The sequence below is a fragment of the Centroberyx gerrardi genome, chromosome 2 (assembly GCF_048128805.1).
Source record: "Centroberyx gerrardi isolate f3 chromosome 2, fCenGer3.hap1.cur.20231027, whole genome shotgun sequence".
Taxonomy (NCBI): Eukaryota; Metazoa; Chordata; class Actinopteri; order Beryciformes; family Berycidae; genus Centroberyx; species Centroberyx gerrardi.
Window position 1 is genome coordinate 31,976,347 of NC_135998.1, and position 14,506 is coordinate 31,990,852.

Consider the following 14,506-nt stretch of genomic DNA (forward strand, 5'->3'; position numbering starts at 1 on the left):
CAGTGTTAATCTGTTGCTGTCTATCAATCATTCTCCATTGGGATAAATGACTTCGGCTCTCTGTCCTCCCAGCATGGTGTAAAGATGTGAACAAGGCCTAAGGAATAAATCATGTACTTATGACATTGTGGTCTCAAATCTGGCTCAAAACTGTCATCACATTAGCCCCATCACTCTACACTGCCTGAGACACTTTTTAGTATAGACAATAAAAATGTTAGAAATAATCATCTTAATTATTAGACATATTTAGCTCTGTTTGAAACAAAGGTTACATTCACACTGCTCATATGTGAAATTTTTTTTATTTTTTTTATTTTTTTGGATGACTGTTGGTCTCTACAGTATTCTAGGGTGTGACCCATATCCCATATCAATATAAACTGACAGCGATGAAAAGACACGCACAGTAACAATAATAAAAGACGTCACATCTGTTTTTGTACCTGTAAGTTACTCTCTAGCTAACAGGCTGGTCTTCTAGCTAACAGACTGGTCTTCTAGCTAACAGACTGGTCTTCTAGCTAACAGGTTTAGTTAGTCTTCTAGCTAACAGACTGGTCTTCTAGCTAACAGACTGGTCTTCTAGCTAACAGGTTTAGTTAGTCTTCTAGCTAACAGACTGATCTTCTACCTACCAGACTGGTCTTCTAGCTAACAGGTTAGTCTTCTAGCTAACAGACTGGTCTTCTAGCTAACAGGTTAGTCTTCTAGCTAACAGACTGGTCTTCTACCTACCAGGCTGGTCTTCTAGCTAACAGGTTAGTCTTCTAGCTAACAGGCTGGTCTTCTAGCTAACAGGTTAGTCTTCTAGCTAACAGACTGGTCTTCTAGCTACCAGGTTAGTCTTCTAGCTAACAGGTTTAGTTAGTCTTCTAGCTAACAGACTGGTCTTCTACCTACCAGGCTGGTCTTCTAGCGAACAGGTTAGTCTTCTAGCTAACAGACTGGTCTTCTAGCTACCAGGTTAGTCTTCTAGCTAACAGGTTTAGTTAGTCTTCTAGCTAACAGACTGGTCTTCTACCTACCAGGCTGGTCTTCTAGCGAACAGGCAGGTTCTCTAGCTAACAGGCTGGTCTTCTAGCTAACATGGAAGGGACTCCAACATTCAATATTCATTTCACTCAACACACTCAAAACACATTTCAGCATGACTGAATTGAGGCGTCTCCCTAAATACCAGTCAAGTTAGCTCTCTTTTCATTGTTGTGTCTCGTTGTCTTCCATGCTAACAATGTTCAGCCAAGCTGCTGTGGCACCAAAATAAAGTCAATTGTCTCAGGTAAATTCCAAGTTGAGAATTCAAATACAAGTTGCTTGTAGGTCACATGCCTTTGGATCCAATTTTGTACCACATATCCATATGGTTCAGATAGGTATTAAACAAGACTAAGAGTCTGACGGCCCCGTGACATTGCATTTTGTGGAAGCGTCCCTGCCGGGAATGCCGGGTCTCTACATTGGTGAAACGCAGAATCTTTTTACCTGTGGCTCTGAAGAAAGCCTCAGCTCTATAGAGATACTGAATCTGAAGTTTTAGCAGATTTCCTCCAGCCTAGGCGGACCAAAGCAAGATTTGATGCTAGATTTTTTCCCGTTTACACCACAAAATCCCTTCCTTTGAGCTTTTGAGCACCTCTTTGATGTCCCACCTGCAGGTTTGACCCTGCTGATCCCCTACCTGCTGACCAACAAGAAGAGGTGGAAGGACTGCAAGATTCGTGTCTTCATTGGAGGAAAGATCAACAGGATTGACCATGACCGCCGAGCGTAAGTACCACAGTACACAATTTTAATAAATGTGTGAATTAATTATATACATGGATATTGACAGATATGCTTTGTTTTACACAAAAACAGTAGGCTGGCTCATGTCCTTTTTTAGTGGGCCATTGTTTACAGCATTATTGAAAAAAAGTAAATGTCATTTAGGTTATGTCACATAAATATCATAATCTTTTATTTAATTCTGTCCTAAATTATGGTCACATTTAATTAGAAATATTTGTTTTCTGGTGTTTTGCCGGCGCAACTATATATATATATTTTCTTGGAATAGGGGTGCTTGTCAAAAAATCGCAATAACATGAGGAAACTTCTCAGGACAGCAACTCCCAAAGACGGACTGCAACATTGTTTCTCTTAATATAGCTCTCTTTATAGCTCTCGTTTTGACATATTGTATAACACAGTTTTTAACAGTAAAGAGAGCTATTTTAAGAGAAACAATGTTGCAGTCCGTCTTTGCGAGTTGCTGTCCTCAATGAGTGAGAATTGTCTTGATGTTATAGAAATATTGGTTGTAAGAGATTTTTATTCACTGGCATATTTACCTCCACTGAAATCTTTACATCTATGTTTGTCACCAATCCTGGGCGTTCTGCTTTACTATGAATCTTCACACCTTAGCTGTAAGGTTTCATGCAAATCTGATAATCCTCCTCTCATATTCAGAAAGAAGTACGCCATCTACTACTGTGTCAACATCTGATGGTTGACACACTAGGGTTTTTTTGCTAGACAGTTCCCAACCCTGTCTGACAAGAATTATGGTTAACATTTGCTTTATTGTTTAGCTTTGTGTAGCTTTACCTTGCAAAACAATAAATGCACTGTGGGACTGGACCAAATCTGTATCAAATTTTGTAGAAATTAATACAAAACCAAACACTTTCCTCTAAGGTCATGAAAGAGAACTGGATAAACTAAAGGTAAATGCAAAGCCAATAAATTACACTTATTTTATTTATCACTTTATGATACTGAAATACCCAATGTGGTCCAGCTGATCAGTAGCTATATAATAATAATAATAATAATAATAATAATAATAATAATAATGATGATGATGATGATGATGATGATGATGATGATGATGATGATGATGATGATGATGATAATAATAATAATAATAATAATAATAATAATAATAATATAGCTGTAACTGTAAAGCCTGTGTCAGATGATGGAGTGAAGTTACTGGGAGGAGATGGAACTGTTCATCAAGCCTCAACACCTTCCTAACATCCTGCTTGGTTTGTGGTCCGGCCCTCACTGAAACCCATTAGTCTTTTACCACAAATGCTCATTTCCTTGTTTGTCTGGTTGAGAAGCTTCTCTCATCAGAGCAATTCCCCCTTGCCTTATTGTACTTCTTCCTATTTTTCCTGCGGTGTCCGCCAACATCATCTTGTATTGTATTTTCTATATTATCTATATCTGTATTTCGTGCTTGCTCTTTCTCACTCCAATTGATCCAAGTGGTAATCTGTGATGTTCTTGTTTGTTTACCTTGTCTCATTGCTGTGGTGTTTCTGCACTGCACTTCCCAGAGATCACCTGTCAATCAAACAGTGTGTCCAGCACTGCCAGCGATAGGAAAACAATCAAATCCATAAATCCATATCCATAAAACAATCCAATCCATAAAATTTGAAATAACTGACACAGAAACAGCCTTCATGAACTGGCTGTAGGTAGATTCGCTATTCTGTTCTATCAATCAGATAGAGAGGAGCAAAACTGACTTATTCATATGAAAATGTTGCAGATTATTGCTTTTACTTGCTTTATTTTTACCTTGCACGTTCCTGTCTCTTAATACTCTCACTCAACATGCCAGGTAATATAAACCCACATGGCCGTATCAGTTTTCAGCACAAAGGCATCTCTCACCCTCCTGTGCTCTTACGTCTACACACATTCTCTCTCTCTCTCTGTCTCTCTCTCTCTCTCTCTCTCCCCCCCCCCCCCCCCCCTCTCTCTCTCTCTCTCATTGTCCCCCACAGCTGCCTCCTGCCTCCTTTTGTTGGATAAAATTAGCTCAGTGTTAGCAACCAATCCTTTCATCTCTGTGTGTAAGCAGAGATTTGTATGTGCACTTCGAAACCCCCTTTTGTGTTCGATTACTAGAAACTCCCAAAACGAAGCATTTCATCACACATTCGACACCTCGGTACATTTTGCACCTTTTTCGCACCTTTTCAAGCTTGTTTTTTTTCTAGCGTTTCTCGTCAATGAGCAAGTAGATTGTGTCTTATTTCTTGTGCTCAAAGGAAAACGCCATGGTTTGGAGGCACCATGTGCTGGCACTGCATATAATGTTTAAAAACACGCACATTCTTTGAAGTTAAAGCTGAAGGAAATGACTATCATAAAAAGAAAGCCAGTCCGCTTACAACAAACCCTTTCCTACTTTTCTTCTTCCCCCCCCCCCAAAAAAAAAAAATGTGTTCAAACAAACCTATTCAAAATGGCTTCTTCTGCCCCTCAGAATGAGTCATGGCTGTTATCTCCAACCAAAGCTCCTCGGATGGAGTATATCTCGCAAGTGGTTTCGGGGGTTTATTACAACTCTCTTTGTTCTTGTGTTTTCCGCGCAGGATGGCCACTCTGCTCAGCAAGTTCAGGATAGACTTCTCTGATATCACCGTGCTGGGAGACATCAACACCAAGCCCAAGAAGGAGAGGTAAGAGCTCTTCAATAAACCCCCCTTAGCGTAATAGTTGACTCTACTTTCATCTGGTTTTCAGCTCACCACGTAAGATCTATTTTAGGGTAAGATTTTAAAGAGCTTGTGTGTTTTATGTCAGGATTTTTATTATGATTAATGCATTTCTTTCATTCCTTGAGGAAAGCAAAAAATATCTGCACACCTAAGTGTTTTTGGTCGCAGGTGCACAAAGAAGAAAATAAGCTTGGTGAAGAATCTGCATGCCATCTGCAGCCATAGTAAAGCATTGCAATGCACTGCTAATTTATGGCTGAGATTTCAGTTGTTAAACCATCATCAAGAGTACAGAAATTCATATAATGCATTCAAAGAAAAATCTGATTTGCAGAATTGCATAGAGACTCCAGTGTTGTACAGACAAGAAATTTTCTATATCTGTCAGAATACCAAATAGCAGATTTCGCAACAGAAACATCCATACAGAGGCCAAACATCAATAGCACAACATTAAATAAGTGGTTATCTTTAAGTAATTTGAAGATTTTAAGAATTTGTAATGTTAATTATCCTAAATTGCCCTGATCACTGTTCCAGATAGCACTTCTGTGTTCACTACATACACACATACACATAATCATAGATAAATGGTAAGAGGTGTAATGGCAGTGCGACTCCATGCCACCCTCATGTGGTGTGCTTGTGTAAAGACTCAATACAAAACAGGCCAAAATATTGCCTGCGTTATTAGATGCAGAAGCTCAGGGATATAAGATAATATTTGATAAGATATAAACTTGTCTTTCAACAAATGATGATTGAAAAAATACACCACGGACTAAGCATGAACCCGTTGTTGTCCAGCACGTCGGCCTTTGAGGAGATGATTGAGCCGTATCGGCTGAAGGAGGACGACATGGAGCAGGAGGCTGCCGAGAGGCTGAAGAACAGTGAACCCTGGAGGATTACTGACAATGAGCTGGAGCTCTATCGCGCCAAGGTGAACATACTGCATTTCACACTCTGGACAAACAACGCATTCAAAAAAAATGGCTATATCTTCGACAATTGAATATCACCAAAATTTGATTTTTGCTTTCAGGAATGCCAGTTTTCTCAGGGTGTTTAGAACACACAGACATTATAATTTCAATCAACCAAATGACAGAAGAGGGCTTTTTTTTTCTTTTTGTTATATTTATAGATGTAAAAAAATTTTTTTTTACGTAAAATGACCATAGAAAATTTGGTTCTGTAGTAGTATATAGTGTATATACAGTATATGTAGTATATAGTGTGCGTATATATATACATATATATATATATATATATATATGTACTACACTAGTATACTAGTATGTACAGTATATGACATGTACTGTATATGATGCTATGTAAAGCCCTTTGAGACATGCTTGTGATAAAGGGCTATAAATAAACACGACTAGACTAGACATAAAAAATCTAGTTAAAGTCTGCTTCAAAGAAAAATAGATATGCTTTGAAACATTAGAATTCATGATGCAATTGGCAGTGCCGGGAAATTGGTATCATGGCAGGGTGCAAATTCACCCTTTTAGCATTCATTACGGTGGTGGAGGTAATCATTCGGGCATCAAAGTGGGTTGTGTGTGACAAAAGGCTTCAGGGACGGATTTTGCATCCTGAACAAAAAGGCTGCTTGCCAAAAGGAATGATAACCTAAAATGAACTCCAATGAAAGTAAAATCATACAAATCAGGGACCATCTCCACTGTAAAGGGGAAACTGTCAGACAGAAGATTCTACATTGAAGCAGAGGTAATGCCATCTATGTCAGAGAAGCCTGTGAAAAGCTTAGGAAGATGGTATTACATAAACTTTAACTAAGTTCCATGTTGGGACAAGTGCAATAGAGTTGTGACGGTCTTTGTCTTGGCACAACCAAACCTACTTTGAACACAGCAACACCAGTAGAAAACAAAATATATATATCAAAGCAAATACAACATAATAGTTCAATATGATCGTGTATCGTCTTTCAGTGGAATCATATCGTGGTGATATGATACGTTGTGAAATGGTGATTCACAGTTCTGTTATTTAACAACTGACACAATGAGGTATGAAACATTTTAAGGAATATATTTTCAGTTTAGTTTGACACTTTGATTATCCTGATATTGATTTCAACCATATCGCCTAGCCCTACATGGCTACAATAATAGACGATGATATGATTGCTTAGCTATGGTAGCAGAAGTGGGTAGTCCTTCACCATCCTCAGATCCTGGTGTAATTGCTTTTACATTGGTGATTCTATTGTCTATTACTCTCATTGTTGGTGCAATTTGGTCTTTGAACTGGTTTGAAACAGCCCATTTAACAGAGGTCAGCTGTCGCTGTACTTGTCCCATTACTTGATGATGCGATTTATGGTGTGGTTAGAAATTATTAGGTGAGATGGGTGAGGAGTAAGTCTAAGTATGGGTGCAGTGTCATAATGGTGTAGGTGAGTGTATGTACAATGGGCGCTGAAAGCGAGTGCAGTCCTGGTTTCGCAGGTGGTCCTGTGAAACCAGGGCTTCCCATTTAGTCTTTTGGAGGTGTTGTGGGTCTAATTCAACAAAACATCTGCAACCCCAAAGACATACCCATCCTGTGTATTGGTAAATATCTCTATTTATAGGTAACCCATGTAGAACCTTCTCTAAATCTTACAAAATAATTACCTAAATATGTAATTATGCATAAGCTCTTTACTGTAAAGACCCTTGGTAGATCAACTATAACTGGATTAGCTGTCATAGATTGTGATGGCACTGTTGATTGTTTAACCAGGCTAGTATCAGAGATAGACGGGCAATTTTGTGAAAAATATATCACTGCTGTTGTTTAAGTATTGGGGCAATGATTAAACATTTTGAGCCATACAACAACTACTTCTATAAAGCTTTTCAGATAGGCTGCAGGGTTAAAGGGATAGAGTTGTAGCCTAATTTAACTGACTCTGGGCGGGGCAAGTGTCTTTTACGGGGAAAAACCTATGCCCCACACTGCTGCACTGTTGGCTTAGAGTCAGTAGTAAAGTAGCTTGAGGTGATTATCAGGCAAGCTGATACCTGTATGTCTAACCCAAATCCGTGTGTTTGTTTTGCTCTTCAGACTAATCGCCAGATCAGACTCAACGAGCTGCTGAAGGAGCACTCAAGCACAGCCAACCTCATCGTCATGTAAGCCCACTGTCTGTTTGTGTGTGTGTGTGTGTGTGTGAGAAAGAGAGAGATACCCTAATTTTTTGGACCTCTAGCAGTGTGCAATTGTGAAATTGGCCAGGTGTTTCTGTCAATGAGGATCTCTAAGTGAATTAGCCAGGCGACCATGTAAATGGAGACGCCAGCAGCCGCTTCCACACATCACACGAACTGGGTATCCCATTTCATCATTACCCATCTGCCTTCCTCTGTCCTCCCTCCCCCCTTCTTAATATAATGGTTTTACAAATGTTGGTTGTGCTGAACTTTGCTGGTGACACTACTTTTTTAAAATAATTTTACGCTCACCTCAATGAGTTCCATGATTTTAATGAGAAAAAACAAGTTTAACAAGTTTTTTTTTTCCTCAACGTGATTCATCAAACTGTTTATTGCACCCACTGAGTCAATGGGGGGGATTCAGGGGAGAGCTTATGTAGCAGCTGATGCAATGCCAACTTGCCTAACTTCACTAGTCAAGACTCTGTTTTCTCCAGCCTCTGCATTAGTCTGTGAGGACTTGTAGGGATTTGAAGAGACTGGTGGGCTGGAAAACACTGGGCATTATGAAATATTGATTACTTGTCTATGGCACTGTGAAGTGAGATGCAGGAGCACTGGGGGAAATGAAAACCCAAACAGTCAAGTGAAAACTGAGGGGTGGAGGAATCTGGAAACTCTGAATCTGGGGTGGAGCAATCTGGTAACTTTAGATCTTAAGTGAAGGGACCTGCAAACCTTAAATGTGGAATTGAGGGATCTGGTAACTCTAGATCTTGGATGGAAGGATGTAGAAACTTAGGATCTGGGGTGGAGGGATCTAGAAACTGTGGATCTGGGGTGGAGGGACCCAAAAACTCTGGATCTGGGGTGGAGGGATCTAGAAACTATGGATCTGGGGTGGAGTAATCTGGTAACTTTAGATCTTGGCTGGAGGGACCTGGAACTTTAAATCTGGGATAGAGAGATCTGGTAACTCTGGATCTTGGATGGGAGGATGTGGAAATTTAGGATCTGGGGAGGAGTAATCTAGAAACAATGGATCTGGGGTGGTGGGACCTGGAAACTCTGGACCTGGGGTAAAGGGATCTAGAAACTCTGAAACTGGGGTGGTGGGACCTGGAAACTCTGGACCTGAGCTAAAGGAATCTAGAAAGTCTGGATATGGGGTGGAGAGATCTGGAAATTCTGGATCTGGGGTGGTGGGACCTGGGAACTCTGGACCTGGGGTAAAGGGATCTAGAAACTCTGAAACTGGGGTGGTAGGACCTGGAATCTCTGGACCTGAGCTAAAGGAGTCTAGAAACTCTGGATCTGGGGTGGACGGACCTGGAAACTCTGGATCTGGGGTGGACGGACCTGGAAACTCTGGATTTGGGGTGGATGGATCTAGGGTGGTGGGAGGGACTTGATATTTCTGGACAACTTTGGATGAAGGTTATGCGGGAACCTGATGTCCAATGAGATGATGTAGAAAAAGAACTGGCAGACCTGAAAATTTGGTTTAGCAATGTGGGCAAGTGGGGTCTCAATACCACCAAAGTACAGACTGGGGCTGGGTATCGGTACTCGATACCTTTAAGGTATCGACCGAAATAACCCAGTACCAAGTAGTATCGAAACTTATCCAGTCCAACGATACCTGCATTCGATACTTTTTGTACACAGATCTAGAAAAAAAAGACTATTTGTATGGTTTTGCTCGTAGTCAATCACCGCAAGCGTTCTTCAATTTAATGCGACGTGTGATTGGCCCACTACCGCAGCAGCTACAACCCATACAGTCTGTGGTGGTGAAGCCGAGCGCGGTGTATGTGACGGAGTTGGCAGTTCAGCGTGGCGAGATGCCACCAAAACGTAAAAAAAAAGGTATCGAATGAAGTACTCTATTGGTATCGGTATCACTTTAAGGGTACTGGTATTGGTACTGGTATCGTAATTTTTGAAACGATACCCAGCCCTAACAGACAGTCACAGATTTACGCATGTTCCCCTCAGCATCATGGATCTTTACAAGCCTAAGCCCATGTGTTAATCCAAGCAGCTGTCCTGGGGATGCCCGTTAACAATCTCCCTTCCTCAACTCGCTCTCTTTTTGTCCCTGCAGGAGCATGCCCTTGGCGAGGAAGGGAACGGTGTCCAGTGCTCTGTACATGGCCTGGCTGGAGGCTTTATCCAAGGACCTGCCACCCATCCTCCTGGTGCGCGGCAACCACCAGAGCGTCCTCACCTTCTACTCTTAAACCTACACGAGTAGAAACAAATCCAAGCTATTTTACACTCACATCCACCCGCTGCCTCCGGGAGCAGGCCCCACATACACATCCCAGTTTCAGTCCTAGCTTAAAAAGGTGCACCACATACACTCCAATGATGGTAGAAAATGCAGCCATTGACGAGAATAGTGATGATGATGATATTAATAACGATGAAGGAAATGTCGCTTGAGATATGTCCCCCCCCCCCCCCCGCACAAGTGAAGGGGGCGGGTGAGCTGTAAAGTTGCCCAGCTGGTGAGTCCCTGCTCGTTTTTATTTAATTTATCCCAAAATGGAGACCGAAGCATTTGGATTTAGCTCTTGTCTGTTATGGTTTCCTCACAAAAATGAACAATTTCTTTTTTTTTGTTTTTTTTTAAGTTGATTTCTCTCTGGCTTGAAAGCAGTTGTGCACAATGTTCACATCATTGTTAATATTGCTATTATTATTTTTTTGGATTATCTTGATGTCATAATTCTACGGTTAATTGGGTCATTTTTGTGTTTGTGATGCAGCAATAATCACCCCATTTGTTTTCCTTTAGTATTGGGAGAGAACCATGCAGAATGCTTTGCAAAACCTTATAAAGCCTTATGGATGTGCCTTCCAGTTGAATCAGATTAAATTATTGATCTCTATCCAGATTGATAATAGTACCTATATATTGATGGATAATACTTACTTTTATTATTGGGTTTTAAATGTGATTCATTTTTAGTTGGAGAATTGTATTTATGCGAGTGGATTGCATGAATTTAGTGAAGGGTGTCCACTTGATTGCATGAAGACTTTCTCTGTCACTTCTCTCTCTTACCCTAATCGATTTTGTTTTTTGGCCTTGGTGTTTTTATTTCTATCCACATTCGAGTCTTCCTTTTTAACACAAATAAACGGATATATTTCTTAGCGCGCTACTCGGCTACTCAACACAAGACACAATTCAGCTTCAACTGGGACAGTTGAGTGGTGCCTACAAATATTTGTCTGTGGGTCTTGCATTCAAGATCCAAAGGTTAGGATTTGTTGCGTGTCAGGCGAGAAGACGAGCTGTCCTACATAGCTGCTAGTTAACTAAACAAGTGTTTCTTTCAACCACAACCTTTGCGTTTTGTTCCGTGTTCTCATGTATGATTCTTCTCTTGTAAAGAAACTGCTCCACCCCCCACAACTTACTTAATACCTTGCCTTAATGCTAGAACTAACGATTGTCATAATTTCCTTTTCTCTTATAAGCCATACTGGCTGGATGATTGAGTTCCTCTCATGGGTAAATGCAGATATAGCTAGCGATCCATTAGTAGTGTGTAAAGAGAGTAAGTTGTCGGTCCTCTTTACCAAGTATTTTCAGTACAACTATGTGTATGTATATACATCTTAATTTTGTTTCCATTTCAAGTCCACCCTCCACCTGCGTTAGTTTGTTACAGTGCTTGCTGTAGGCTTGCTCCTTGCTTGGAAAGTGCTGAATCGTGGACAGTGTCTTCTTTTTGTCTCGTGGGTGGAGTTAATTCATTCTGCGACAGACAACGGCACCGAACATATTCCACTTTGCCATTCTTAGCGCTACAGTAGACTAGAGTTTTGCACTCATGCATGCGTGTCTGCCATCCTGTCGTATAATGAACTGCTAGCTTCCCATTCCCACAAGGCCCAGATGGGTAACTTGTTTATGCGACTGCTGGGCAGAATTGATGAATGCCACGAACGTTTAAAACAAGAAAACTTGCAAGTAGAAGGAATGGATTCGAATGTGTCAAGGTGGGTGAAGATATACCTCTATGCATATGAGCTTGTGTTGCATTAAGTACTCGTGATAAAAGCCCATTCACTCCTTCACGCGACAGGCTCTATTCACCTCAGTTCATTTAAGGGACATTGTAGGCAGGTCCCGTATATTTTTTATTTGCTAACTCAAGACCAGTTGGTTCATATGAAAGGTACCATGGCTCCAAGCAGGTAGCGAAGTATACCAAGCTACCGGAGACGAGATTAGAAACTGCCGCAAAGCTAATGGATCAAAACAGGGTTGTTTTTATTCGTAACGTACTTCTTTTGCCTCGCCTTCCCCAAGAAACGGTTCCTAGGCAATTTTAGCATTTAGCCCAGTCTTTCCATAGTCTTTTTACTGTATGCAATTTCAAAAGAGGAATGTGACACAATGCTTAGGTTAGCTGAATGTAAATCTGATGAATACTACCAAGTAGGGGTTAGTGTATAGAGTCACCTTTTTTCGTTTTTCATTCTCATTTCTACGAACTGTTTTCTGGCCACGTTTTCACAAGTTCCAACGGATTCCAGTCCCGCATAAACATCAAAGTGCAGAGTGCTGTGTTTCAGGTTCAATGTACTATTACCATCCATACAACTACATGTACATCCCATCACTCTGTGTCTTTCATCTAGAGAATGTGTGCGCCAGGATTTTTATATACATATATATATGTGTGTGTGTATGGGTTTGTGTATGTGTATATATGCATAGAGTACATACACATTCTGTGTGTGTGTGTATATATATGTGTGTATATAATATGCACACTAGTGTAAACACCTTTCTTTAGAGTATGTGCAAAGCATGTAACGGGTGGGGGAACGGGAAAGCTTTTTAAAAATCCGAAGGCACAGTTAAACAAGGATATGTTCAGTGTGCTGCTGTGAAGCACTCGTCCTCCACTACTGTTACAAAGCAGCAACATTACAAATAACAACACGGGTTACTCTATTTGTATATTAACATATATATATGTAAACATATATATATATATATATATATATATATATATAACTGTATCAATACAACTCGGAGGGGATCTTTGTCTTTGATATGTCACATTAAACGAAAAAAAACAATCGCTATTGATATGTCACAACCAAATAATGAATGTTTGTGTGTTTTCTTCATTAATGTATTGATAGATAGACTCAAGCGTAGTGTTGGGCTGCAGCTGGAAGGACAGCGGCGGTCCTCCCAGCCTCCTATTCAGCCCAACCGACGCTACTACTGTGCTCTGTTTTAAGAAACCAAATGTCACCTGTCCTCCACAACGCCATGTTTCAGACGTCGTCTTCATCATGTATGTATTTTTTAGCCAAAGCCCCCCCCCCCCCCCTTTTCTCTCCAAACCCCGCCATCTGTCATGAGTTTGAGCCATGATGGTGAATGGAGAAAGAAAGCATAACACGGTCTGAATATCTCATGACTTGTCCTCCTCTAGTTCACACTACAAAACTAACCTGTAAATAAACGTAGTAGTCTAATGGCATAAATTAAGGGAGTGGAATATTAATGTCAAAATTAATATGGAGAAAGATATATTTATTTTAGTTTAGAATTTTCTCCAAGTCTTTTTTTCTTTCTATTTTTTGGTTTTGGTTTTAAGTTAATTTGCATGTTGATTTTTTTGTTTCTTTTCTTCTTCTTTTTTGACTTTTGATTTCAGCAAATTTTGTCTTTTTGTTTCCTTTTTTTTTTTTTCAATCTGTATATTTCTATCTTTTAAATGCCTTTTTGAAGAAAAGCGATGATAACAAAAGCAGTTTCAATCCGTTTTCTCCTGCTTTCACACACACACAAGTGGATGGAATCTACCCAGCCGGTTGAAACAGTAATGTTTTGATATACTGTACTGTTAACCGTCACAGATATGCTTTTTCTAACATTTTAACATTTATGATTACCAATACTTTGTACATCTTTTATTGCAATAAATAAATCAAATGAAATAAATCAATTATCTTTGAAGTAACTGTCTCCTCTCTTGCCACCTCATTGTAAAGCTGAATTCTGGATATTTCACTATATGCACTATATATCTAACTTCACAAAGGCTAACTTTGCTTGTTTTGCAACTATTTATATTGAGAGTTGCAATCAAATCTTGAATGCAGATCAGTGCGGTTGATGTTGAAGGTTGCCTACCGAAATTCAGTAGTGAGCATGTCCTACCAAAGTGAAACTGTATAAAGTAACTCAGGCAACTTTAGTCGCACTGCAAATGGAGACCTACATGGAAGTGTAATCTGTATTTTTTTACAGAAAAGGGGTGGGAGTGTGTGTGATAACAGATCACCCATCTTGTGGCTGGTAACGATTTCATGATCGCAAAGCATTTGACTTTTGAAGTTTCAGCCCATAGAGCGCAGTGCAATGAGAATGCCCATAGAAGCAATGCAGCACTAAATTTGAAAAATGTTGCATTTAAATACAGGATTAACGTTATTCGCTATATAGAAGCCATATAACAATGTTTCACAGGTCAAAAACATGATTTAGTGTTGATTCACTCTTTAAAACCCATAGCTAGCATCTAAATTATTGTTGCTGTTGTGTGAAAATCCTGTATCCTCAAAATGTCAACTTGTCACAAACTAAGGTAAACAGTTGTTTTTTTGCCTGACCCCCATGCATTTATGAGTTTATCAAAGGGTTTTGAAAGCGTTTCATAGAGGACCATCTTTCATATGAAGTTAAATCATGGAAATCAGCAATATTGGAGTTACTTCTCCACAACAGTGAAGCCTGATATCACCTATGCAACATGCATTTGCACTTCTGGACAAATT

The 14,506-nt window shown here is 39.9% G+C and overlaps 1 protein-coding gene across 1 annotated transcript in view; it reads left to right on the top strand.

Moving 5' to 3' along the window:
• The window catches only part of slc12a2 (solute carrier family 12 member 2), a 74,249-nt gene extending 60,564 nt beyond the window's left edge, over window positions 1-13,685 (top strand). The window contains exons 23-27 of the mRNA XM_071906476.2: window positions 1,659-1,770; window positions 4,383-4,469; window positions 5,316-5,451; window positions 7,596-7,663; window positions 9,792-13,685. Of these exons, the coding sequence (XP_071762577.1) occupies window positions 1,659-1,770; window positions 4,383-4,469; window positions 5,316-5,451; window positions 7,596-7,663; window positions 9,792-9,927 (539 nt within the window). The 3' untranslated portion in view covers window positions 9,928-13,685. The remainder of the gene's footprint in view (window positions 1-1,658; window positions 1,771-4,382; window positions 4,470-5,315; window positions 5,452-7,595; window positions 7,664-9,791) is intronic.
• The last annotated feature ends 821 nt before the right edge of the window (window positions 13,686-14,506 follow it).